Source organism: Drosophila sechellia, chromosome 3R, assembly GCF_004382195.2.
Source record: "Drosophila sechellia strain sech25 chromosome 3R, ASM438219v1, whole genome shotgun sequence".
Classification (NCBI taxonomy): Eukaryota; Metazoa; Arthropoda; class Insecta; order Diptera; family Drosophilidae; genus Drosophila; species Drosophila sechellia.
The window spans coordinates 1,113,711-1,133,933 of NC_045952.1; the positions used below are offsets into that span (position 1 = coordinate 1,113,711).

Below are 20,223 nucleotides of genomic sequence, written 5' to 3' on the forward strand. Positions count from 1 at the left end.
CAAGAGTCAAAAAATGATTTAATTGCGGTATAAAACATATTAATCGCATCCGCCATTATGTTGCAGTAGTAAAGATCGGACTATTTAAAGCCAGCTATAAAATTGTTTAGCCTCCTAAAAATTTGCCTTGCGAAAACAGGGAATTGGTTTTGTTGACTTCTCTGAATTTACTTTTAATACCGTACCTAAGTCGATTTCCACCTCGAAAGTAGGATGATATTGATCTTCAGGTTGAGTAAGAGGTACTACCCTGGACGGAAACACACTTTCAGGACTTGTTACAAAACATAGATCCAAAAGTCGACCAAGGGAATTTGGAATATAATTAACTTGCGACAGCGATAAGTCGAGCAAGCCGTCAATAAAGTCATGTTGTGCTAAAGTGAGAAGGATATTCGATTGTTTTTCTGGGGACCACATTGTGCCAGGTATATTAAAATCACCTAGAACTACCAATTGGTCCCTGTCAGAAAGTTTATTTAAGATGGACTGGATAGCGGACAGATGATTCTGATATTCTGGGAATTCAGAAGATGGCGGAATATAGGAGCACGTAATATAAACTGATCAGTCCGAAAAAGACAGCTTTACACATACGAATTCCGAGTTACGGGAATCGTCCAAAAGTAACTCCTCCGACGCGAGGGTAGATCTAAGCGCAATTAAGACTCCACCTCCCCGTCTGGAGGGACGGTCAAACCTATATATAGTGTACATACCTGGGAAGTCTTCGGAGTTACGTATCTCCGGCTTTAACCAAGTCTCTGTGAGCACTATAATATGGGATGCAAATGAAAGACTATCACAATACAATTTGATTAATTTGCTACGCAAGCCTCTAACATTTTGATAGGAGATAGTAAGTTTTGTTGTTAGTTTTTTGAAGAGGAAGAAGATGAAGAGGCGGATGGTGCAGTGGTCTGGCCACGTGAGGGAAGTTTAGTTCCCACGGGCACCTTTTTCTTATTTTTAATCTTAGCTTCAAACTCTTTTACCACCATACTATCCGGCCAAAAATCACCCGAACATATGGTCGAAAAGAGCTCGTTTGGGACAGTTATCTTGAAAGATGATATGTCCCTAGCGTAAGAGAAGTTACATTTTTCCACTTTTATATTATCGGCTTTTGTTTTGTCTTGTATATAAGACAATACATCCGACGATGTTTGATCAGGGGAAAGCAGAGAAACAAAAATTTGTTTCTTTAGTGGAACCACCGCGAGGGGTTTTGGCCCTGCAGATGGTATTTCTGAAGCGCCAACTTGTGCCGGTGGTCCGGACTCATTGTTCCCTTGTGGTGGTAAACTAATCGAGACAGGTGGAATCACTGGTTGAGAAACCAGTGCAGACAATTCAGAATTTTTAGAAATCACAGGGTGGGGTCCATCCACAGCTGATTGATCGGATTGCTCCGAATCTTTTTTAGCTGCCGATCTTAGCTGCATATGTGGATTTGCTGCGATTGACAGCTGATCAGTTGTGGAGTCCTGTTGATCATTTGCCCGTGGTTGCGGGGCCTTATGCAGCCTACCCCACCAGCGCCTTTTTTGCGCTTTGTAGATTCATCTAATAGCTTGAAGCCATTAAACTTTGAATTAAGCGCGGAAAGAAGATCATCTGCTCGACGAAAACTATCTCTAGCCAAAACTGTTGATCAGTTCTTTCAAGCCACCTTTAGTTTGGCGCATAAACGATTTCCACCAAACCAGCGCACTTAGTATGCACCATTCTATCACATAGCCAACAAGTCATTTTTGGCTGCTCAGGTTTTATAACCTGGCAACAATTTTTATAAAAGCAGACAACATTTACGGTTTCCATGTTTAACTGAAATCAGACCACTGTGCGTGCACGAAAACACAAGACCAAAACTTTCAAGCTAGCTGTTAAAAGAACCACACGAGAGCAGTCTGCACGCTGAGAAATTTAGATTTTGTGTGGGAGAGCGAAAGAGAGAGAGTGAGAGCGAAAAGTGCAGTTTATGTGCATGCAAAAAACAACACCAAACACCACTGCGAACAACGCACAAAAAAGGGAGAGTAAACAAAACAAAGAGACGAAAAATGCAAACTACTTTGTATATTTGTTTAAACTACTGCACAAATCACAAAAGAATCAACTCGCGAAGCGAACGGATCTTTAATAATTATGTTTAGATATATGATAATTAAAGAAAATTGTTTTAAAACCACGGCTGGTTTGACAAACACAAAATAAAACCGGGGAGCAAAAAAAACACGACCACGAGCATTGGTAAACTTCAGGTTTACTATTCCATTTCCAACCATAATCATGAAATCTACCGTCCGGAATATACTACAGACAATATAATAGACCTAAAGAAACATCTCAACCCGTCCGTAATAAACGGCACCCACATGAGATATTGTGGAAAAATACAGACAATCTAACGACACCCACCACCCAAAGTCAGAAATTTAATGAAACTCCTATTCTAGATTACCCAGATCACATATTGCACATTGTCAAGTGAAAGACACTTATTCCTCACAGCCATAGATAAATTTTCAAAAGTATCGCAAACGAGAATAATATATTCTAAACTCACCGAATATATCATAACCCCTTTTTTTTTCCTCGTAGTCCCGAAATATATCATTATGGATAACAAGAATGCTTTCAATTCCCAATAAATGAAGTTCATGCTGGAGATGTCACAGATAGTGGTTCATACTGCCCCACCAAAAAAACAGTTAACGCTTCTATTCGACACTTTCCGAAATAATGAGATGCCTCAAAAAAGGGGGCACAGAGTGCCATATCAAAAGATAACATTTTTTTGCAGGATATTACTATAGACTACACACGACGCCGGGCGAACGATGAACTTAACGAACTAATCGAACGCACAGGTACTAATAATCCCCAGAGGTATAGGGAAGTTGCATACTTCAACGACTTAGCCGGTACACCTCATCGACATCGACCAAATCCGAACTGCCCTAGACATTTTACATGAGCACACTGAAAATAGTCTTAAACGTAGTCCATTATACGATACCCTTTACCGTGAGATAATCACAACTATGCACACATTTCCAAAATTGTATAGCCTTTCCCAAAACTCTAAAAACTAGAGCAGAGCTCATAGACAACAATAACAAACAAGTCCTTGTTAACAAACAATTACAAGACAGAAGTATCTACTACAGTATCTAATGCTCTAGCAATTTCTATACAAAAGACCAGTTCCGTTCGTTTAGAAATTGCTCGTAGATTAGACGACTCCTAAAAGAAGAAATTACTCACATTAGTAATGCCATCCAGTGGGCGCGACTAAACGTTTTCAGATGAATTAATTGAAATTAAAAGAATATTTAAAAGAACCAACATGCCATTACTAGTGATGAAAGAAGCTATGGAGTTTTCCGAAGTCTCTATTCTACATAATAAAACAACACATTTGTGCATCGTAAAAGTCCCAAGCTTAGAAGAAACACAATACCATGATATAATTGTAAAACCAATAGTTAAAAACAACACAACTATACACTTAGACTTTTATCAAATATTTGTTTTCGAAAATCTTACCTATAGTATTCCCCAAAGAAAACAACTCTTAATATACAAAATTTTAATTGCATTCCAAAGTTAGTTCTGGGAAAGAAAGATCTGTGTAGTTTTAGCAACAAGCGACAACTTATCCAGAATAGAAGAAGTCGACGACGGAATCATCATATTAACCGATTACGATGGAATCATATCCTAGATCCTCACAGAGCTTCACATAGAAGCTTCACTTACCTTGTTCAGCTATGAAACGACTCGATGATAACCGACAACAACGTTTCACCAACTTGGAACCGGCAGCCCTGTCTCCTAGGTCGCCTCTTGTACATTTTACAGCTGAGGAAAAAGAAAGACTTTGGTTATATCTCTTGAAGCGTTGCATATACATAAAAGGCACATAAAAACCCATTTAATGGCCAACAGAATAACCCTGCTGACGCTCTTCGGTATTACTCTGATTATCATCCTGGGCCTTCATACCTATAGTCAAAGGAAAAGAAGCATAACCTTGCAGCTTGGACCTATACCGGGAATGAAAACAAAAGTTAACATCAGCTACCTCAGTTCAACAACATTCGTTACTTCTAGAGAAAGCTTGGACAAGCATAAATTAGAGTGGGAAGAGTTAACAACAATAATGTCAACATTGGTCTACAACAGAATGTAATAGAATAACGAAACCCAATATTCAAGCTCAGCGCCAGCGTAATTTCCTGCACACGCCGAGCTACCAAGCAGAGTTCCCAGAATGTGTTTGGCAATTGTTTCCGCTCCCACCAGCGCTTGTGATTCAAGATTGCAGTTCATCTTTGCCTATTGGAAACAACGAAGCAGACGTCGATCCTCTGCCAATAAAGACAGCTAAAGACTCGCAGCTTATTAGGGGCAGCATAAGTAGTTCAGTTGCTAATTGGATTTCCATAAATAAAGACATTGTTCTCACTTCAATTTAAAATCTAACTTTTTCTACACCCGTTACTCGTAGAGTAAAAGGGTATACTAGATTCGTTGAAAAGTGTATTACAGGCAGAAGGAAGCGTTTCAGACTAATTTAAGTATATATATTCTTGATGATGATCAATAGCCGAGTCGATCTAGCCATGTCCGTCTGTCCGTATGAACGTCGAGATCTCGGAACCTATAAAAGCTAGAAGGCTAGAAGGTGAGATTCAGAATACAGATTCTAGAGACAAGACGCAGCGCAAGTTTGTTGACCCATGCCACGCCCACTCTAACGCCCACAAACCACACATAACTGCCACGCCCACACTTTAGAAAAATGTGTTAATATTTTTTTTTCACTTTCTTTTTAGTTACAATACTAATTTGTATCTATTTGACAAAAAAATGATTGCCACGCCATAAAGCCGCCAAACCGGTCACGCCCATCCTTTAAAAAATTTTTTGGCCATTTTTCATAATGTAATTAAGCGTGCCAAAATTTATTTTGCCAAAAAATATTTTGCCATGCCCACTCTAACTCCCTAAAGCCACCGAACCGGTCCCGCCCACACTTTTGAACAATTTGTTATTATTTTCTCATTGGACTCCCCAATATCAATCAATATCCCACAAAATGTTGCAATTTCGCGTTCGCATTCACACTAGCTGAGTTACGGGTATCTGATAATCGGGGAGCTCGACTATAGCATTCTCTCGTGGAATCAACGAATCTTATTTTACTCTACGTGTATCGGGCATAGAAAACATATATATTTATATATTATATATATTATATATATTATATATATTATTACTTAACAGCAATCGACAACTATAGACCTCCGATCACAACGGCATTACGCCTTAAAATTGTACATTTGAATGTTGAATATTGTATTTCCTATCTATGTATGTATATGTATATGTAAATAAAACCGAAAATAAGAATTGTGAGTTTTATAAAATGTGTGCTTTATAATAGGTTATGCATGTACTATAAATATATACTTGTGAATATACCTGTGTGTAAGCTAGTGAAAATAGTAAATATATTTCTATTAATAATCATGTCAATTAATTAACATTCCTTTTATATGATAAAATAATTTTAAATATATTTTACTATTAGTGTTCAAATACAAAATTAAATATAGGTGAATTGTTCATTTAATAAGTATTTTTTTACCTTTTAAAATAGTTAATTAGAGCCTAATCTATCTGGGGACTTTCATGAATAACATCGTAACAGGTAGTCTAAATATTTGGTAGTAGAAAACTGGATTGTTATTGATTGTGATTTAAAAACAGTATTGTAGATTACTTAACATAATAATTACCATTAGTACAATGAAAACTCTTAATTAAAAATAAACTACCTTTTGAAAGGGAACAAATATATACTTATGCACTTTCTATACAATACACGTTTGTCTGTATAATGTTTAGATACATACCATATACATAATGTTGCCAAAGTGTACGACTTTTGGCAAAAGGTTTAGCAAATTTAGTTAGTCTGAAGTAAGCTATTCCGAAGGTAAGGAGCTCATATTTACTATTCAAGAACTTTATACATTAAATTACTATTTATAGATACCAAAAAATGTAATTTATTTATAGACATTTATTAGTTCAGATAGTAATGGTATGTATATATTTCTAGCCATATAAATTTTATGAGGATAAGCTCCAAACAAATTCCGTCATAATGGCTTATTCCTGGGATAACCGTGTCGATTTTGTCGTTCGGTATATGTATGGTGAGTAGAAAAGGGCTTGGGATAACCGCATCCCTTAGTGAACTAAAATTCCTTAAAAACATAAGTATGTTTTATACAAAAAATTTAAGTTTATAGTCCTCTGCATTGAACACATAAAGCAATTACACGCATTATTATAGATATCTTCGGAACTATCCAGTGGCGGCTATATGATAAATAATACAATTTCAATTAACATGTTGAAATCTTAGTTTTGCTTATCGAAATCCTATGAATATATTATAATAAGGACATAGGAAAAATAGAAAAAATTTAAATATCTTGCTATAGTCTGCCTCTTAACAATATATAAATTTTATTTTAATTTTATCAAATGTGGGACGAATATCATATAGCTCATTAGGAACTGCTTCAAAATTAATTAACCAAAATACACGATGGGTTCTGATTAGATATACATATGTTTTTATAATTAGGGTAATCGGAAAGGATTTTTCCAGTTTGCAAACGCACAAATTGCGAAATATAATAAAAATAACATTTACCATTGCTGCGGATCGAATTTATGTAACAATCGCAAATCTGGCAACTTAAATGTTGTGCCATATTTTTGTATTCTTATAATCCGTTAAGGATTATTATTATTATGAGGTCACATGGATAACTGTCATGTTAGGCCAAGCGGACCACTCTCAAATTATTTCGTGTGAAGTAATCAATGCAGCCGGCATGCAAGACTTATATAAGTCAGGTTAAGGCAAAGACATTAGAATAACAAGATACGTAACGCCATTCAATTTTGTGCACTCAATTTTTTTGGGTATTATGGTAATGGTATGCCTGGTAAATTTGACAAAATATGCCCTTCACCTTACTAGTTCTTAGACTTTAAATCTATAATATCTTTATGTACAAATTTTTTGTCTTTCATTGCCTTAACGATATTATTATTTAAATATAGCTTAGAAATAGTAATAGTCGAAACGATGTACATAAAATCACAAAATAAACTTCAAAAATAACCTTGCTGCCTCAAGATATGACTTTTGCAAACAAACGTTTTAATTTTTTTATATATATTTTATAAATTTTGTATTTTTCACTACGTATTATTTTTATGAAAAATTTGTTCACAGTGTAATGACTGCTTTTGGGAAAATTTATTTACAGTAGCTATAATAATTTCTATTGGATTTGCTTTAATTATTAAGTATATTTATTAAATCATTTGACTTAATAATACTGTACATATGTGACCCATTTTTATTAATTAAAATTCAAATAAGATTCAGTTGAATTATGTTGTTAAATTCCAATTTAATATTTTTAAAAAGCGCGCAATTTTGGGTGGGAAGAAAAGCGTGCCAACATTTTGGTTTTCCCTTTAATTTCTCTTAATCCGTTTGCGTAAAGCTAGTCAGTACGCAGAGCTTTTTAATTGTTTTAAAGTATCGCTATATAACCGAGTTTATACTCAATTAAAATCGTTTCGTTGCAATAGTAAAGTACGGTAATATATTCACGCCGTGAATTTCTAATAATTATTTAATTTCAACATACTGCCAAACCCAAACGAATCACCTTCTAGGAAAAGTACGTACACATATACACCTTCTCGTCTATTGGTTTTACCCACACAAGCAAGAAAATTCTATTTTTAGATTTCTTACGCTCTCAGCGTAAGCGTTTTTTGGCCATCACCAAAAAAGTGGCTGCATAGTGCAAAACCAATGTATGGCCGTTACGCATCTTGTTATTGTAATGTCTTTGGTAAAAGGGTATACTAAATTCGTTGAGAAGTATGTAACAGGCAGAAGGTAGTGTTTCCGACTATATAAAGTATTTATATTCTTGATCATGATCAAAAGCCGAGTCGATCCGTCTGTCCGTATGAACGTCGAGATATCAGGAACTATTCTAGAGACAAGGAGGCAGCGCAGGTATGTTGGCTTTTATTAATTTTGTTCGCCAATATCTATCCCAGAAAAATTATAAACTTTATCGATCCAATTATGAATTCATGAAACCCTAAAAAAAATATATGTAATCAAAAACATGTACACGTAGACTATCGGGCCAGGCAGCCGCCTGCAATTCCTAATATTGTTTTTTATTTATATGCTAACTTTGTACACACCGTCAAACTTTACTGCACCTTATCTGTGCAGCAATATTATCATTATCTATGCAGTTCAGCTGCGTGAGCATCTAAGCTCTTCCCTCTCTCGCTCTTTCTTTTGCATTGTAGCACATACACTTTTGGTTTAGCGTTCTGCCGTTTGCTGTGCACTTAAGTCGCTCATTATTCGCTTTCGTTGTCTTGATTCAAAATCTCGTTCGCTAAAACCATTATAAACATATCGTTTGAAATCTCTAAGTAAACCTAATAAAGAGACGTCTTTATTGCTTAAAAACACTAATAAAAAAACATTTGTTTACCCCGATGTGATTTGTGCGTAAAGAATAAATTATGCAAATCTTGCACAGCTGATTAAAGCATTAATTAACTTTAATTAATTCGCTATTGTTGCTGAGTGCGTTGTTGAACAACAATTTTGGTCTTGAATAATCAGACAAATTAAAGGCAGAAAACGCTGAAAGTAACTCCGTTGGTTATGCAAGATTGCATATATGTAAATTAACATTTATATTCGTGCGCGTACATAGCCATATAACGGAAGCTTCCGCCAATTCTTCTTTGCGCTCATATTCCCGCTTGAACCGAATTTCGAGAAAATTCTGGAAAAGTTACCGATATTCAATCAGGGTGACATTTATAATCATTCAAGTATATCAGGTATATCAGGTATATATCAAGTTCTGCAATAATTTCATTTGATTAGTCCGTTCTTTATGTGTCTGATCGATAAGCGTTAACAAACATTTAGAACAATTCTCAACGAGCTCGAAGAACTAGATTTTAAGGAAATTGAATGTAATTTGAATGAGAAACTAAATGACATTCTCGTAAATCGTAACTCCTCTGTTCGGGGGGAGATTTAAAAGCGGGTCTCGCAACTCAACTCCAATTCAACTTTTGCTGACGGTATTTCTCCGTATGATTGTGGCCATCAACAGCTTTCACTCCGGCGTAGGTCACCGCCGCTTCCCCTCTTCAGCTTCCAAAATTCGCTATAGGCTATGCTAACTGGCTGGACTTCTATTCTGTTGATCTTAACTGCACCCTATAACATTCCGATTCGCAAATCAGCTTCAACTTAAGAGAACAAAATCTCGCCAGCTTGTGTCACCGGAATAGGCAATTCTAGTTTTGAGTCAGTAAAAATTTTAATGCGATCTCGAACGTCTTAGTTCTTGACCAACATCACTGCTGTTATGGCCTCCAATGTAATTGAAAGTCAGCCGTCATTGAATATAGACATTTGCAGCTGGAACATACCCCAAAACTTTAAGCTCGCGGACCCAGAGTTTTATTGCTCCCAACGCTTTGACTTACTAATTGGCGCCAGTCTCTTTCACGAACTGCTGTGCATCGGTCAAATCAAGCTTATGCCCTGATTGCAGCCGCAAGAAGAACGGCTGGGATGGGTTGTTTCCGGATGTTTTAGTCGCTCGGATTACACACACTCCATAACTGATTGACCAACTACGACGTTAACGGAGAAGACAGTGCTAGAACATCATTAAAGAGTCCCTCTTGAAAAATCTCCGCACACTAAAAGATCAGGACTAGACGGCTGTCTAGATGCTCACATGCCTCGCTTTTACCCTTTGTAAAAGCCTTTTTTTTCACCAAGATGGCCTTCGCCGAGTATATGGTCAGCTGGAGAAGTCTTCGTTGGATTCAGTGACCGAAGCCCAATCAGCGTATCGAGGGATCATAAGGCGGCAGGACCGACGCAGCGAGCAGTGAATGAGCTGCGTCTGCTGCTCCTTTGGAATCGTTCTGCATTTTGATTTGTTATATAGTTGGCCAAGGCTGGAGAGCATGAAGCTTAGAACTTAACGACCTGGACCTTCCCATCTCCACAGAAACACAAGAGTCTTGTTACTCAGGTCTTGGTGAAACTTTTCACGTATGTCTCCGGTTATAGCGACTTTGCGTTCACGGAATCGTAGGTACTGTAAATAGTACCTTACCAGGAGCGTGAGCTGTGTATGAGTCGCCCTACCGCCATAGGGTGAGATCCAGTTTGTCGTACCTCATGATATTAAGAAAGTTTGCCAACGCTTTGCCATGGTTTCGTGTGTGGTCTTGGCCTCCATTATACGAGTGAAGCGCTTGGCTTCTATAGACCTTCCGAGAACATACGTCTTGGTCCATGTAGTGGTACCGGTATGTACCGAAACAGCGCCTTTGAAGGTCCCCTTCCGTGAAGGAGAACTGGCTAAGCGCCTATAAAATTATGGGGTCGTTTGATAAATAAGAGTAGAGCAAAGCGTGGTGAATTCTTCTACATTCGTCCACTCCGCAACTCTTTCTCGATCTGCAGTTCTGAACTGAGTGTGGTAGGCAGCATCTCACAAAATCCCAACGTTAGTTTCGGAACACATCAAGAAATTCTGGACTGTGCAGACTTGTCGTGCGCCTATGTGCATAGATGATAATCCGTTCCCGGCTAGTCGTGAAGATCTTCAGGGCCACGCGCTCTTGGCAGTGGCCATTTTGGACTCCAAATGACGACCTCAACGTCATTTGGTCGTAGGAAAAATATTTCAGAGTGTTCAGAGAACACGGATTTCGAGTGTGCGCTTAGATCTCCAAGATCGTTAAGCTATGAAATCACCGAAACCTTAATTCATTGTTAATTAGTCAACTCACTGGTTTACGATATTAATCCTACATTTGTGCTTTCCTCGTCAACTCGCACGTCCACGACGTTTGCGAGTTTCTTACGAGTGCTGCTTCTCAGCGCTTGACATACAGTGGACATGTAAGAGAGAGCGGGACCACAATACTACGGATTTAAGCTTACCGAACAATATCGAAAATAAACATATAATTGCAGTGGTGCATCTGCGTTGCTTCGCTTTTTGGCGCATTATCTACGGCGTAGGTAAGTCTCGACGCAGGGACTTCGAACTTACGGCATTTTTCGACTTAACACCTATTATTATTTGTTTAAATTTGTTAATTTATTTGTTTTCTCTATAAAAGATAATCTGTTAAATATTTATTCATTAATATGAAAATGTATTTTTGAAGGATAAGCTAGTCTAATGATTCTGAAATAAAAATAGTTCACGTTACAGATTGATTCTAATTGATTCTAAGTCACTAATTAATTCCGAATTGGTCTATAATTATAAGTAAATTATTAATTTTTTCGATTTGAGGATGTTCTGCTTAGGTAAATTTGAAAACTATATTTTTCTGTAATTTCGGGGGTTTTAAATTAAGTTCTGTTTTAATTTGTTGTTTGTTCCGGTGCAAATTAATTTCATTAATTTTTATATTCGCCTTTTAAAAATGATGTTAGTGATATTAAAGCCTCTAAGGCTTTGCCAATTTTGCATTATTTGAACCTTTTATAATATCCGAAAAGGCCTAGGAAGGATATCAGATTCTTTTTACCTTTTCCGGGTCTGTTTTGGTCCCTTTTGATGTAACAATAAAACCCAAAAAATTCAACACTTTCTTTGAAGAATTTGGTTTTTTCAGGTGCTACTCTCATGTTCGCTTGGCACACACATTTAAGTACTGTGTCAATGTGTATGACGTAGTCAGCAGCATTTTCGGAGAAAAATATCATTACGTCTACGTAGACGTAAGAAATTTTTCTCCGTGTTAAATGTAAGCGCCTCGATAGAGTGCGAAAACACTTGTTTTCTCTTAATTATCATTTTATTGAATTCAGCTTTCATCGAACTTGGGACTTCTACGTCATAGATATTTGTGAAATTCACAGTATCCAGTAAAAAAATGGGGACGTTATGCCAAATATGTGCATTAAGCACTTTTCCTTTACTTTATCACAGTGAATGGGGAGTCGACAAGAGTTATGCTTTTTTTTAGCTCCCTTAGGGGCTTTACATAATTTTTTGTAGTGCCATCATCTATGAAAAATTTTAAAAACTCTCCCCGCCAGTATTCTTTCAATAAAGAGCAAGCAGGACCTTCCTCTAAAAAATTGATAAGCAGTCCAATGAGTCGCGCGCGTTTTCGCGTTTTCGTAATCATCATCTTATTTCGCATTGGCGGCTTGCTCAAAATTGAAAACCCCCTGGCGTCTTTGTCTAGAATTTCTCTCAGAGTAGTTTGGTCTTTCAGGGGCATGTTTCTTCCTTCCCTGCTTAAAGTTCAAGGCATGTCTAAGGTTTAAAGACGATGAATGGATCTCCATTGGTTCTGGGGATTGATTTTGCTGGGGTAGGTTAGAGACCCTGTCGTCCCGTTTGCGCCATGAACCAGTACTTTGATTCTTGTTTGGCTTTTTTAAAAGGGGGTTTTGTTTTCTGGACCGTGGTCGGCACCAGAATTTTTGCTTTGTTTTTCAGGCGCGCGGTGTTGGATCTTGTTGAAGTCAATATTCTGGTTTATTTGCTCCACCGCCCTGGCATATGTGGTCGCGAACATGCTTCGTTCGATACTGGCCTCTGCCTCTCGTGCTAAAGACATTGCTGCTGGCAGGTCTTTGGGTTGTGATGGAAAAACAACAGCCCTTTGGGATTTTTTCAGCCCTAACCTCTGTATCAACCAATGTGGCTCTTTCATATGTCATGACAAATTCGTTTGTAACGAGGATTAATTTTCGTTCGACCTCATCGTTGTACTGCTTTAGGGTTTGGTCGCCTTGACGGACCGACTCAAGTCCCTGTCGTAATAGGCGTAAGGATGTTTTATCTGCATAGGAGAAGAGTCTAATGTACCCAAAATGGCTTTAAAATTAAGCACTGTGTTGTGCGAAACTATCAGAGTTCTTCTTCACTATCACTTTGCGATTTGGTTTATTTGGGCCTGGGAAACTCATAAGGTCATTAATTGATTAACACTGAGCACAAGTTATTGAGAGGCCGAATACTTAATATTTTAATTTGGCAGAAAGTTATGTTTACATTAATAACCGGCGTCTGAAAATTTTTATTTAGAGACGGCAGATAATAATTTATGGAACATTTTAAATGTTAAGACTTTGGGTACATAAGTTGTTTATTTTCTCCCTGTGTGATTTGAAGTTGTCTTAGACTTTATCAGCCCACTTACATGTTTTTTTTGTCCTGTGTTCTGTTTGGTGAACGGCAGGCCTGGCGCTTATGGTTTCCCACGAAACTGTCTTTGCACGGGATTGAAGGTTGTAGATCCAAATATAGAATTATGATGATTACGAAAGCTTCTGGCCTAGAGACTCAGATAGAGTGATAATAATAAGCTCTTTAGTGAATCAGTGGTCAAAGCAAACTGAAAAACGTATCAAACTGTACTAGAGCTAACCGCGGCCAGAAAGCCGACCGGTCATCCAGCAAAGTGCGGGAAACTAGCAAAAACAGCATTTTCCACCATATAACGGCGTGTATGCTAAATGTGCATATAAAGATTATAGGTGACCCAATAATCACCCAAGACTTAAGCTTTCTCATTAATTATCTTAACTTATATAAGGACACTTCAAATAAAACGGTTTAACAGAAATGATCTTCGTGATTAATTTTTTATTCAGTATACGCGACTTGAAATCGGAAGCATGCTACGGTAATCGTAATTTTTTTTTAGATTTCGGCAAAATCTTTCGATTTTGTTATTAGGTGCTCCGGCTCGCAAATTTTATGTATCAGAATGTTTTGTAAATAGTAAACAGATGTTTAAGCTGTTTCCAGAAAATAAACCGGGAAAATTCCGGAATTGCAACAGGCAATTTCAAGAATTTAACGGAGCTATAAATCCAGAATTTCTTTGGTTGCTCTGAACGAAGCGGAACAACTGGATATAAATAAACATAAAACTAGATATATTAGGACACTATTAAACAAGTGAAAATTTAAATTGAAAAAAAATTTAACAAGAAAATAATTCAACTAATAATTTTAAGAAAATTATATTACTATATCAGAAACATTTTTATATACTACTATAAATATGTCAATGACGAACCATTGAATAAGTGGATATAAAACAAAACATTTTTATATACTACTAAATATATTTGTATGACGAAATATTGAATAAGTTCACGTAAAACAAAAAAATATGTGCAACTCAATGAAAATATATAATAAATATAAAAATAAAACATCTAAGCTTAACAGAAAATAATAAAAGGTAATAATAAAAGCTCATAATCTTTGGACATATTGAGCGCAACATCGGTGGTTATGGACGAAACTACAAGCCCTAGAGACGAAATCATCTAGCTGCAGTCTTCATTGTAGCAAGTAAGCTAGAGTTAGAAAATGACACGATTTTTTCGAAGTGGCTCTAGCGGTGGCTTGGAGCCTCTCTCTCTCTCGAATTTTTGTACAAGAGTGAGAGAGCGGAGAGCTCTATAGCTAACAGCTCTTTTCTACGCATACAGTGACAGCCGACAACTGTATGTGTGCACACATATGATCATGCATGGTAAATTTGATAAAATATGCCCTTCACTTTACAAGTTCTTAGGCTTAAAATCTATCTATCTTGATCAATTGGCACCATTACTATTTAAATATAGCTTAGAAATAGTAATAGCCGAATCTATGTACATAATATCACAAAACAAATTTTAAAAATGACTTTATATTAGAATATTTGTCATAAGAGTATTCACATTGCGACGTGTGAAAAATTAATAAGGCAATGATTGTCGAGTGCTTGTGTCCGCACTTCGTGCCTCAAGATATGACTTTTGCAATAAACAGTATTCATATTTTGATTTATTTTATAAATTTTTATTTTCTACTACGTTTAATTTTTATGAAGTATTCTCAATGTAATGACTTCTTTTTGAAAATTTATGTTTTAAATTACAGTAGTTATAATCATTTCCTTTGTAATTGCCTTAATTGCTTAGTATATTTATTAAGTCATTTGACATAATAATAATGTATGTAAATGATCCATTTATATTATTTAAAATTCAAAAATTTGTTCCCTGGGTACCGATTATTACATATATTACACATAATTAATTATCAACATAAATAATTCGAGCGGCGATTTTAACAAACAATTTTAAATTATAATAGTCAGGGCGTGAATTTTTAATTATTATTTTATGTTATCATATTGCTACGAAATTGGCCAAAAACTGCAAAGATGTAAATTCGTTTCTTTGATCATAATTGATTTCGGCCCGAAAACCGTCTTGTTACACAAGTACCAAGTACGCACATATTTACACGTTCTCGTCTCTTGTTTTTACTCACACAAGCAAGCAAATTTTATTTTTTAGATTTCGTACGCTGTCACAACAAAAAGTAGCTGCATAGTGCCAATCCAATGTATGGTTGTTACGCAACTTGTTATTCTAGTGTCTTTGCTTATACCGAACTACTTTTGCCTCTATCGACTGCACTTTCTACCACATGGACTTGCAACAACCCAAAAAGCCAGGCTTCTCTTCCTATCAGCAATTCCAAAGCACTTGCTTTAGTGACTCGATTTGTGGTGCAATTCATGGCTAGTTGGATTTCTGAAAACGCATCCTGCCATGATCGCTGACTCGTTTCCACAGCAGTAAGCATAGTCTTAAGAGTGTTCATCACCCTTTCAACATGCCCATGTGCTCTGCAGGCATATGTAGCTATTTAGTGCAACTCAATCCTGTTTGTTGAACAAAACTCACGGAACTTGTTGCTGGCATAACTTCTGCTTTGATCCGCTGTAATACGAATGGGAACTCCAAAGAAAGACTATATATCTTTAATACAATTTGTGGAGTAAAGAATTCGAGTATGATACAAGTGAACAAACATAGTAAACGCATCTATCTGAAGTATGATATATGAACAATAGCAGACAAATATCCAATAGCGAATATGGACATTTTTTTCTACAATTGATAAAATTAAAGGGTTTCACCAAATAGAAATGGACCCTGAGTTCATATCTAAGACAGCCTTATATTGATATTAAACACTTTAAAGGCAAAGAAAATTATGTAGCAGATGCTCTATACAGGATTAATATAGGGGAAGCGCTCTTTTCTGAAGCTACGCAGCACAGCGCCGAAGAAAGTAACAAGAAACTAATATTTATAACGGAAAAACCAGTTAATAATTACACCAGAAAAGTAATTTTCATTAAGGGATCAGAAAAGGTAAAACAGGAGAATTATTATAAAAAACAGATCACCAACATATCAACATATCAAATGTGTGGGCGTGACCGATTTGGCGGCTTTAGGGCGTTAGAGTGGGCGTGGCAAAAAGTTTTTTGGGAAATCGATACAAATTTACAAGACTAATAAAATTATGTAAAAATATCCATTAATTTTTCAAAAACGTGGGCGCGACAGTTTTGTGCGGATGTAGGGCGTTAGAGTGGGCGTAGCAAAAATTGTTGTTTTCAAATCGATAGAAGCTTTCAGTACTAATAAAAATGTGAATACAATATCAACACATTTTTCAAAAGTGTGGCCGTGGCAGTTTTGTGCGCTTTGTGGTCGTAAAAGTGGGCGTGACAACATGAACGTCAACGTCTCAGGAAGGTTGAGATTAAGCATACAGATTCTAGACCAGATTGTTGACCATGTTTTTTAATATTTTAATTATTCTGTTAAATTTCTATCGATTTGCCACAAATGTTTTGATATATTTTCATATTTTTATGAGTCTTTTAAATTTCTATCGATTTGCCACGCCCACTGTAACGCCCTACCGTTCACGCCCACGCTTTTGATTAATTTTCAATTGTTTTCTTATTTTATTCTCCAATATCTATCGGTGTCCGAGAAAAATTATGAAATTTCGAATTCGCATTCACACTAGCTGAGTAACGGGTATCTGAAAGTTGGGAACTCGAATATATATTTTAAATTTCCGCTACTTCGGCAACATTTTATAGCCATACTTATAGCTATCCTTTTAACGGAGTTTTACATAATACTTTATCAATTTTCGGGAACCGGTGACCTGCTGAAATTTTCCCAACAGCTAAGTGTTCTGTGTTGTGTTTTATATCCGATACTTTTACATTGAAAACTAATTATGCGAATATCAATTTAAAAACTATTAACTTAATTCCGAGTGCTACATAGAACGTTGGTATAAACCCCTAAATGACTTTCAACCCAGTAAGGTACCCGTCCAGTAAGGTACCGATAACAATAATGTCATCTGTCATGTCATCATCAGGCTGTCGGGTCAAGCAGCCGCCAGCAATTCCTAAAATGTTTGTTTGCTTACATGCCAACTTGGGAGACACAGTTCAACTTTACTCCACCTCAGCTGTGCAGCAATATCATTGTTATCTATGAATTTGAGCTGCGTGAGCGTCTAAGCTCGAACCTACAACTTTGGCTCGGCGTTCTGCTGTTCGCTCTCCAATTAGGTCGCCTATTATCATTCGCTTTCGTTATCGTGTGCATATCTTATCGATGCAAAACCTCGTCCGCTAAAACCAATAAAAACAAATCGTTCGAAATCACTATTTAAACCTCGTCTTTTCATTGCTTTAAAATAGCTAATACTTTTTTATTATTAGCTCAATACAGGCAAGACTCTGAATTCCTCAAGAGATACTAGATAATATAATAATATTATAAAAATATAATTTTACACTATAATATAATATTTTTGTTACAAGAACCTTGTCCAGTGTTTAATTATAACATACTTTTAACTTTTTAATTATTTTCTAAAAAGTCACTGATACTTCTGCGAGATATTAAAGTTCTCAAAGAAAATACAGTCGAAAATTATTGATTTTCCGTTCGAAAGCTTTACCGCACTAATTGTTTGAACAATATTTATATATTGCGGACTTAACAAGAGAGACCGCTATAGTCGAGTTTATCGACTATTAGATACCCGTTACTTAGCTATTTTAATAATACTACGTTGATAAAATTATTCTTTTTTAGATATTGACAACAATGGATTTCTGGACCAAAATGATTTTCTTTGTATGGCAGTAAGAGCATGTGTCGTAGAAGGAAAAGGTGATTGCAGCACTGCTCGATTGGATGATTATAAAAAGCTAATGAAAAATTTATGGGATGAAATCTCTGCTATTGCTGACGACGATAAGGTATTTTTACAAATAAAGCTTCAATTTATCCCGTCGTAATCGGAAAATAAACATAACGAAATACATATCCAACCATTTTATACCCGTTACTCGTAGAGTGACATAGCCTAGTCGATCTGGTGACTTTAAAACTTTAAAAACTATGAAGTTGAGATTAAGAATACAGATCCAAAAAACGTAGACCCAGCGCAAGTTTGTTTACTAATGTTGCCACACCCACTCTAATGCCAACTAACCGTCAAAAACTGACACTGACACAAACGCCTCGATTTCAGGAATTATAAAAGTTTCAATGTTAGAAAATTGAGAATAACCATGACGCTTTCAGGGATATAGACGCAGCGCAAGTTTGTTGACTCATGTTGCCACGCCCACTCTAACGCCGCCAAACCGTAAAATAATGCCAGGACGACACTTTTGACAAAATTTTTGATATTTTTTCATATTTGTATTGATCTTGTAAATTTCTATCGATTTGAACAACACATACGGTTCGTTGCGCCACGAGTGACTGAAGTCACCAGCATTTAGCGTTTAGCATTTCTTTTTATCATCTTTGTGTTATCTCCGTCACTAACACTTGAACACTGCTCTGTGTGTGGCCTTTTTTGTGATGTCTTTTAGATTCTTCTATTTCGTAAATTCTCTCGGCTCGTTGCGCCACGATTCATACTGATGTTCTTAGGTGGCTGACCTTACCGGCATTTAGTAGGACCTTAGTAGGACCCCTGGACCTTAAAGGAATGCTCAAGAAATTTCATTATTTGCCTATCACGTAACTTCCCGTTGTTTATTTACACTATGTACTTTTCTTATTCTCTTAGTCAATCTGCCTCCACTTCTATCGATCTGCTTTCCAAACATAAGCTGTTTTCTAGGTGTTTTTACTAAGAGTTTCCAGTGTTGGAAGATGAATTCTACTATCTGCCCGCCCCTGGCTGACCATCGACTAGAGAGTGTGCGTTTTATGATAGCACTAGCGGGGGAGCATAGATAAAATCTTCATCAAATTGTTCTTTGCACCGCGTACATCAATAGCGATCCAAGCGAGACCGTCTGCATGGGGCACACGGAAGGGTACCTAATTTCAATGAGTCCAGACAAGGTATTCTCGCTCAAGAAAGCAATAATCGGTTTGAAGCCGTCAGCAAGAGCGTGAAACAAGAAGGTGAATAATGCTCTAGAGGTTGTGGGTTTTGTTCCCTGTGACTATTACTGAAAAGCCTATTTAACTAGTGTTGGGTAACCCAGCCGCCTGCAATTCCTTAATTTATACTTTGTAAAAATGCCAACTTTGGAGATAGTTAAACTCTACGGCATCTCAGCTGTACAGTATGTTTGACTTTCGGATCCCTCTGAACTTGTTTTACAACCACGACACTCAATACACCCACAAGTGAACATATGATGCATCTGGATACGCGATACAAGCGTAGAAGCATACATACGTAGGGACCCGGTAGCAATTGCTCGGCAAACACTCCCCCTTGCTAAGGAACGAGATTTTCCTATAATCTGTACTGATCTCTGGGTCACAGCCCCGAGATTTGAGCAACCAGCCCCGTAACTCAAATGTCGGACACCCGCGATATGGGTACCAACCAGAGCAACCACGATACTCCTACCTAAAATAAGCAGTCTTGGATAGCTGCTCAACCCGTGGTACCGATAAAAGAGGCTTGGTCAGCCTCCTCCTTTGCCTCCGACAAGCATTGTTAGAGGAACATATTGCCGTATTACGACAAACAACAGCGGACTGTGGTAGTATTCTCGCCCGCTATCCCCGCTGTACAGTAATTTCTCCGCTATATAAGCTCCTATCTCTTGAGCTCTCTCTAGTATTCTCACACCTACACCTTTGGGTTTGCGTTCTGCTGTGCGCTCTGCAATTAAATCGCTCAT

General features: G+C 36.9%; 1 protein-coding gene across 2 annotated transcripts in view; it reads left to right on the forward strand.

Moving 5' to 3' along the window:
* Positions 1 to 5,939: 5,939 nt before the first annotated feature.
* Positions 5,940 to 20,223, forward strand: part of LOC116801460 (sarcoplasmic calcium-binding protein, alpha-B and -A chains) — a 58,038-nt gene continuing 43,754 nt past the window's right edge. Inside the window, exons 1-4 of one of the 2 annotated variants that reach the window (XM_032721196.1) lie at positions 5,961 to 6,010; positions 6,067 to 6,078; positions 6,137 to 6,233; positions 18,155 to 18,321. In XM_032721196.1, coding sequence (XP_032577087.1) covers positions 6,182 to 6,233; positions 18,155 to 18,321 — 219 coding nt within the window. In that variant the 5' untranslated portion in view covers positions 5,961 to 6,010; positions 6,067 to 6,078; positions 6,137 to 6,181. Of the gene's footprint in view, positions 6,011 to 6,066; positions 6,079 to 6,136; positions 6,234 to 18,154; positions 18,322 to 20,223 lie in introns of both variants that reach the window. The other variant, XM_032721195.1, reaches the window with a different exon arrangement.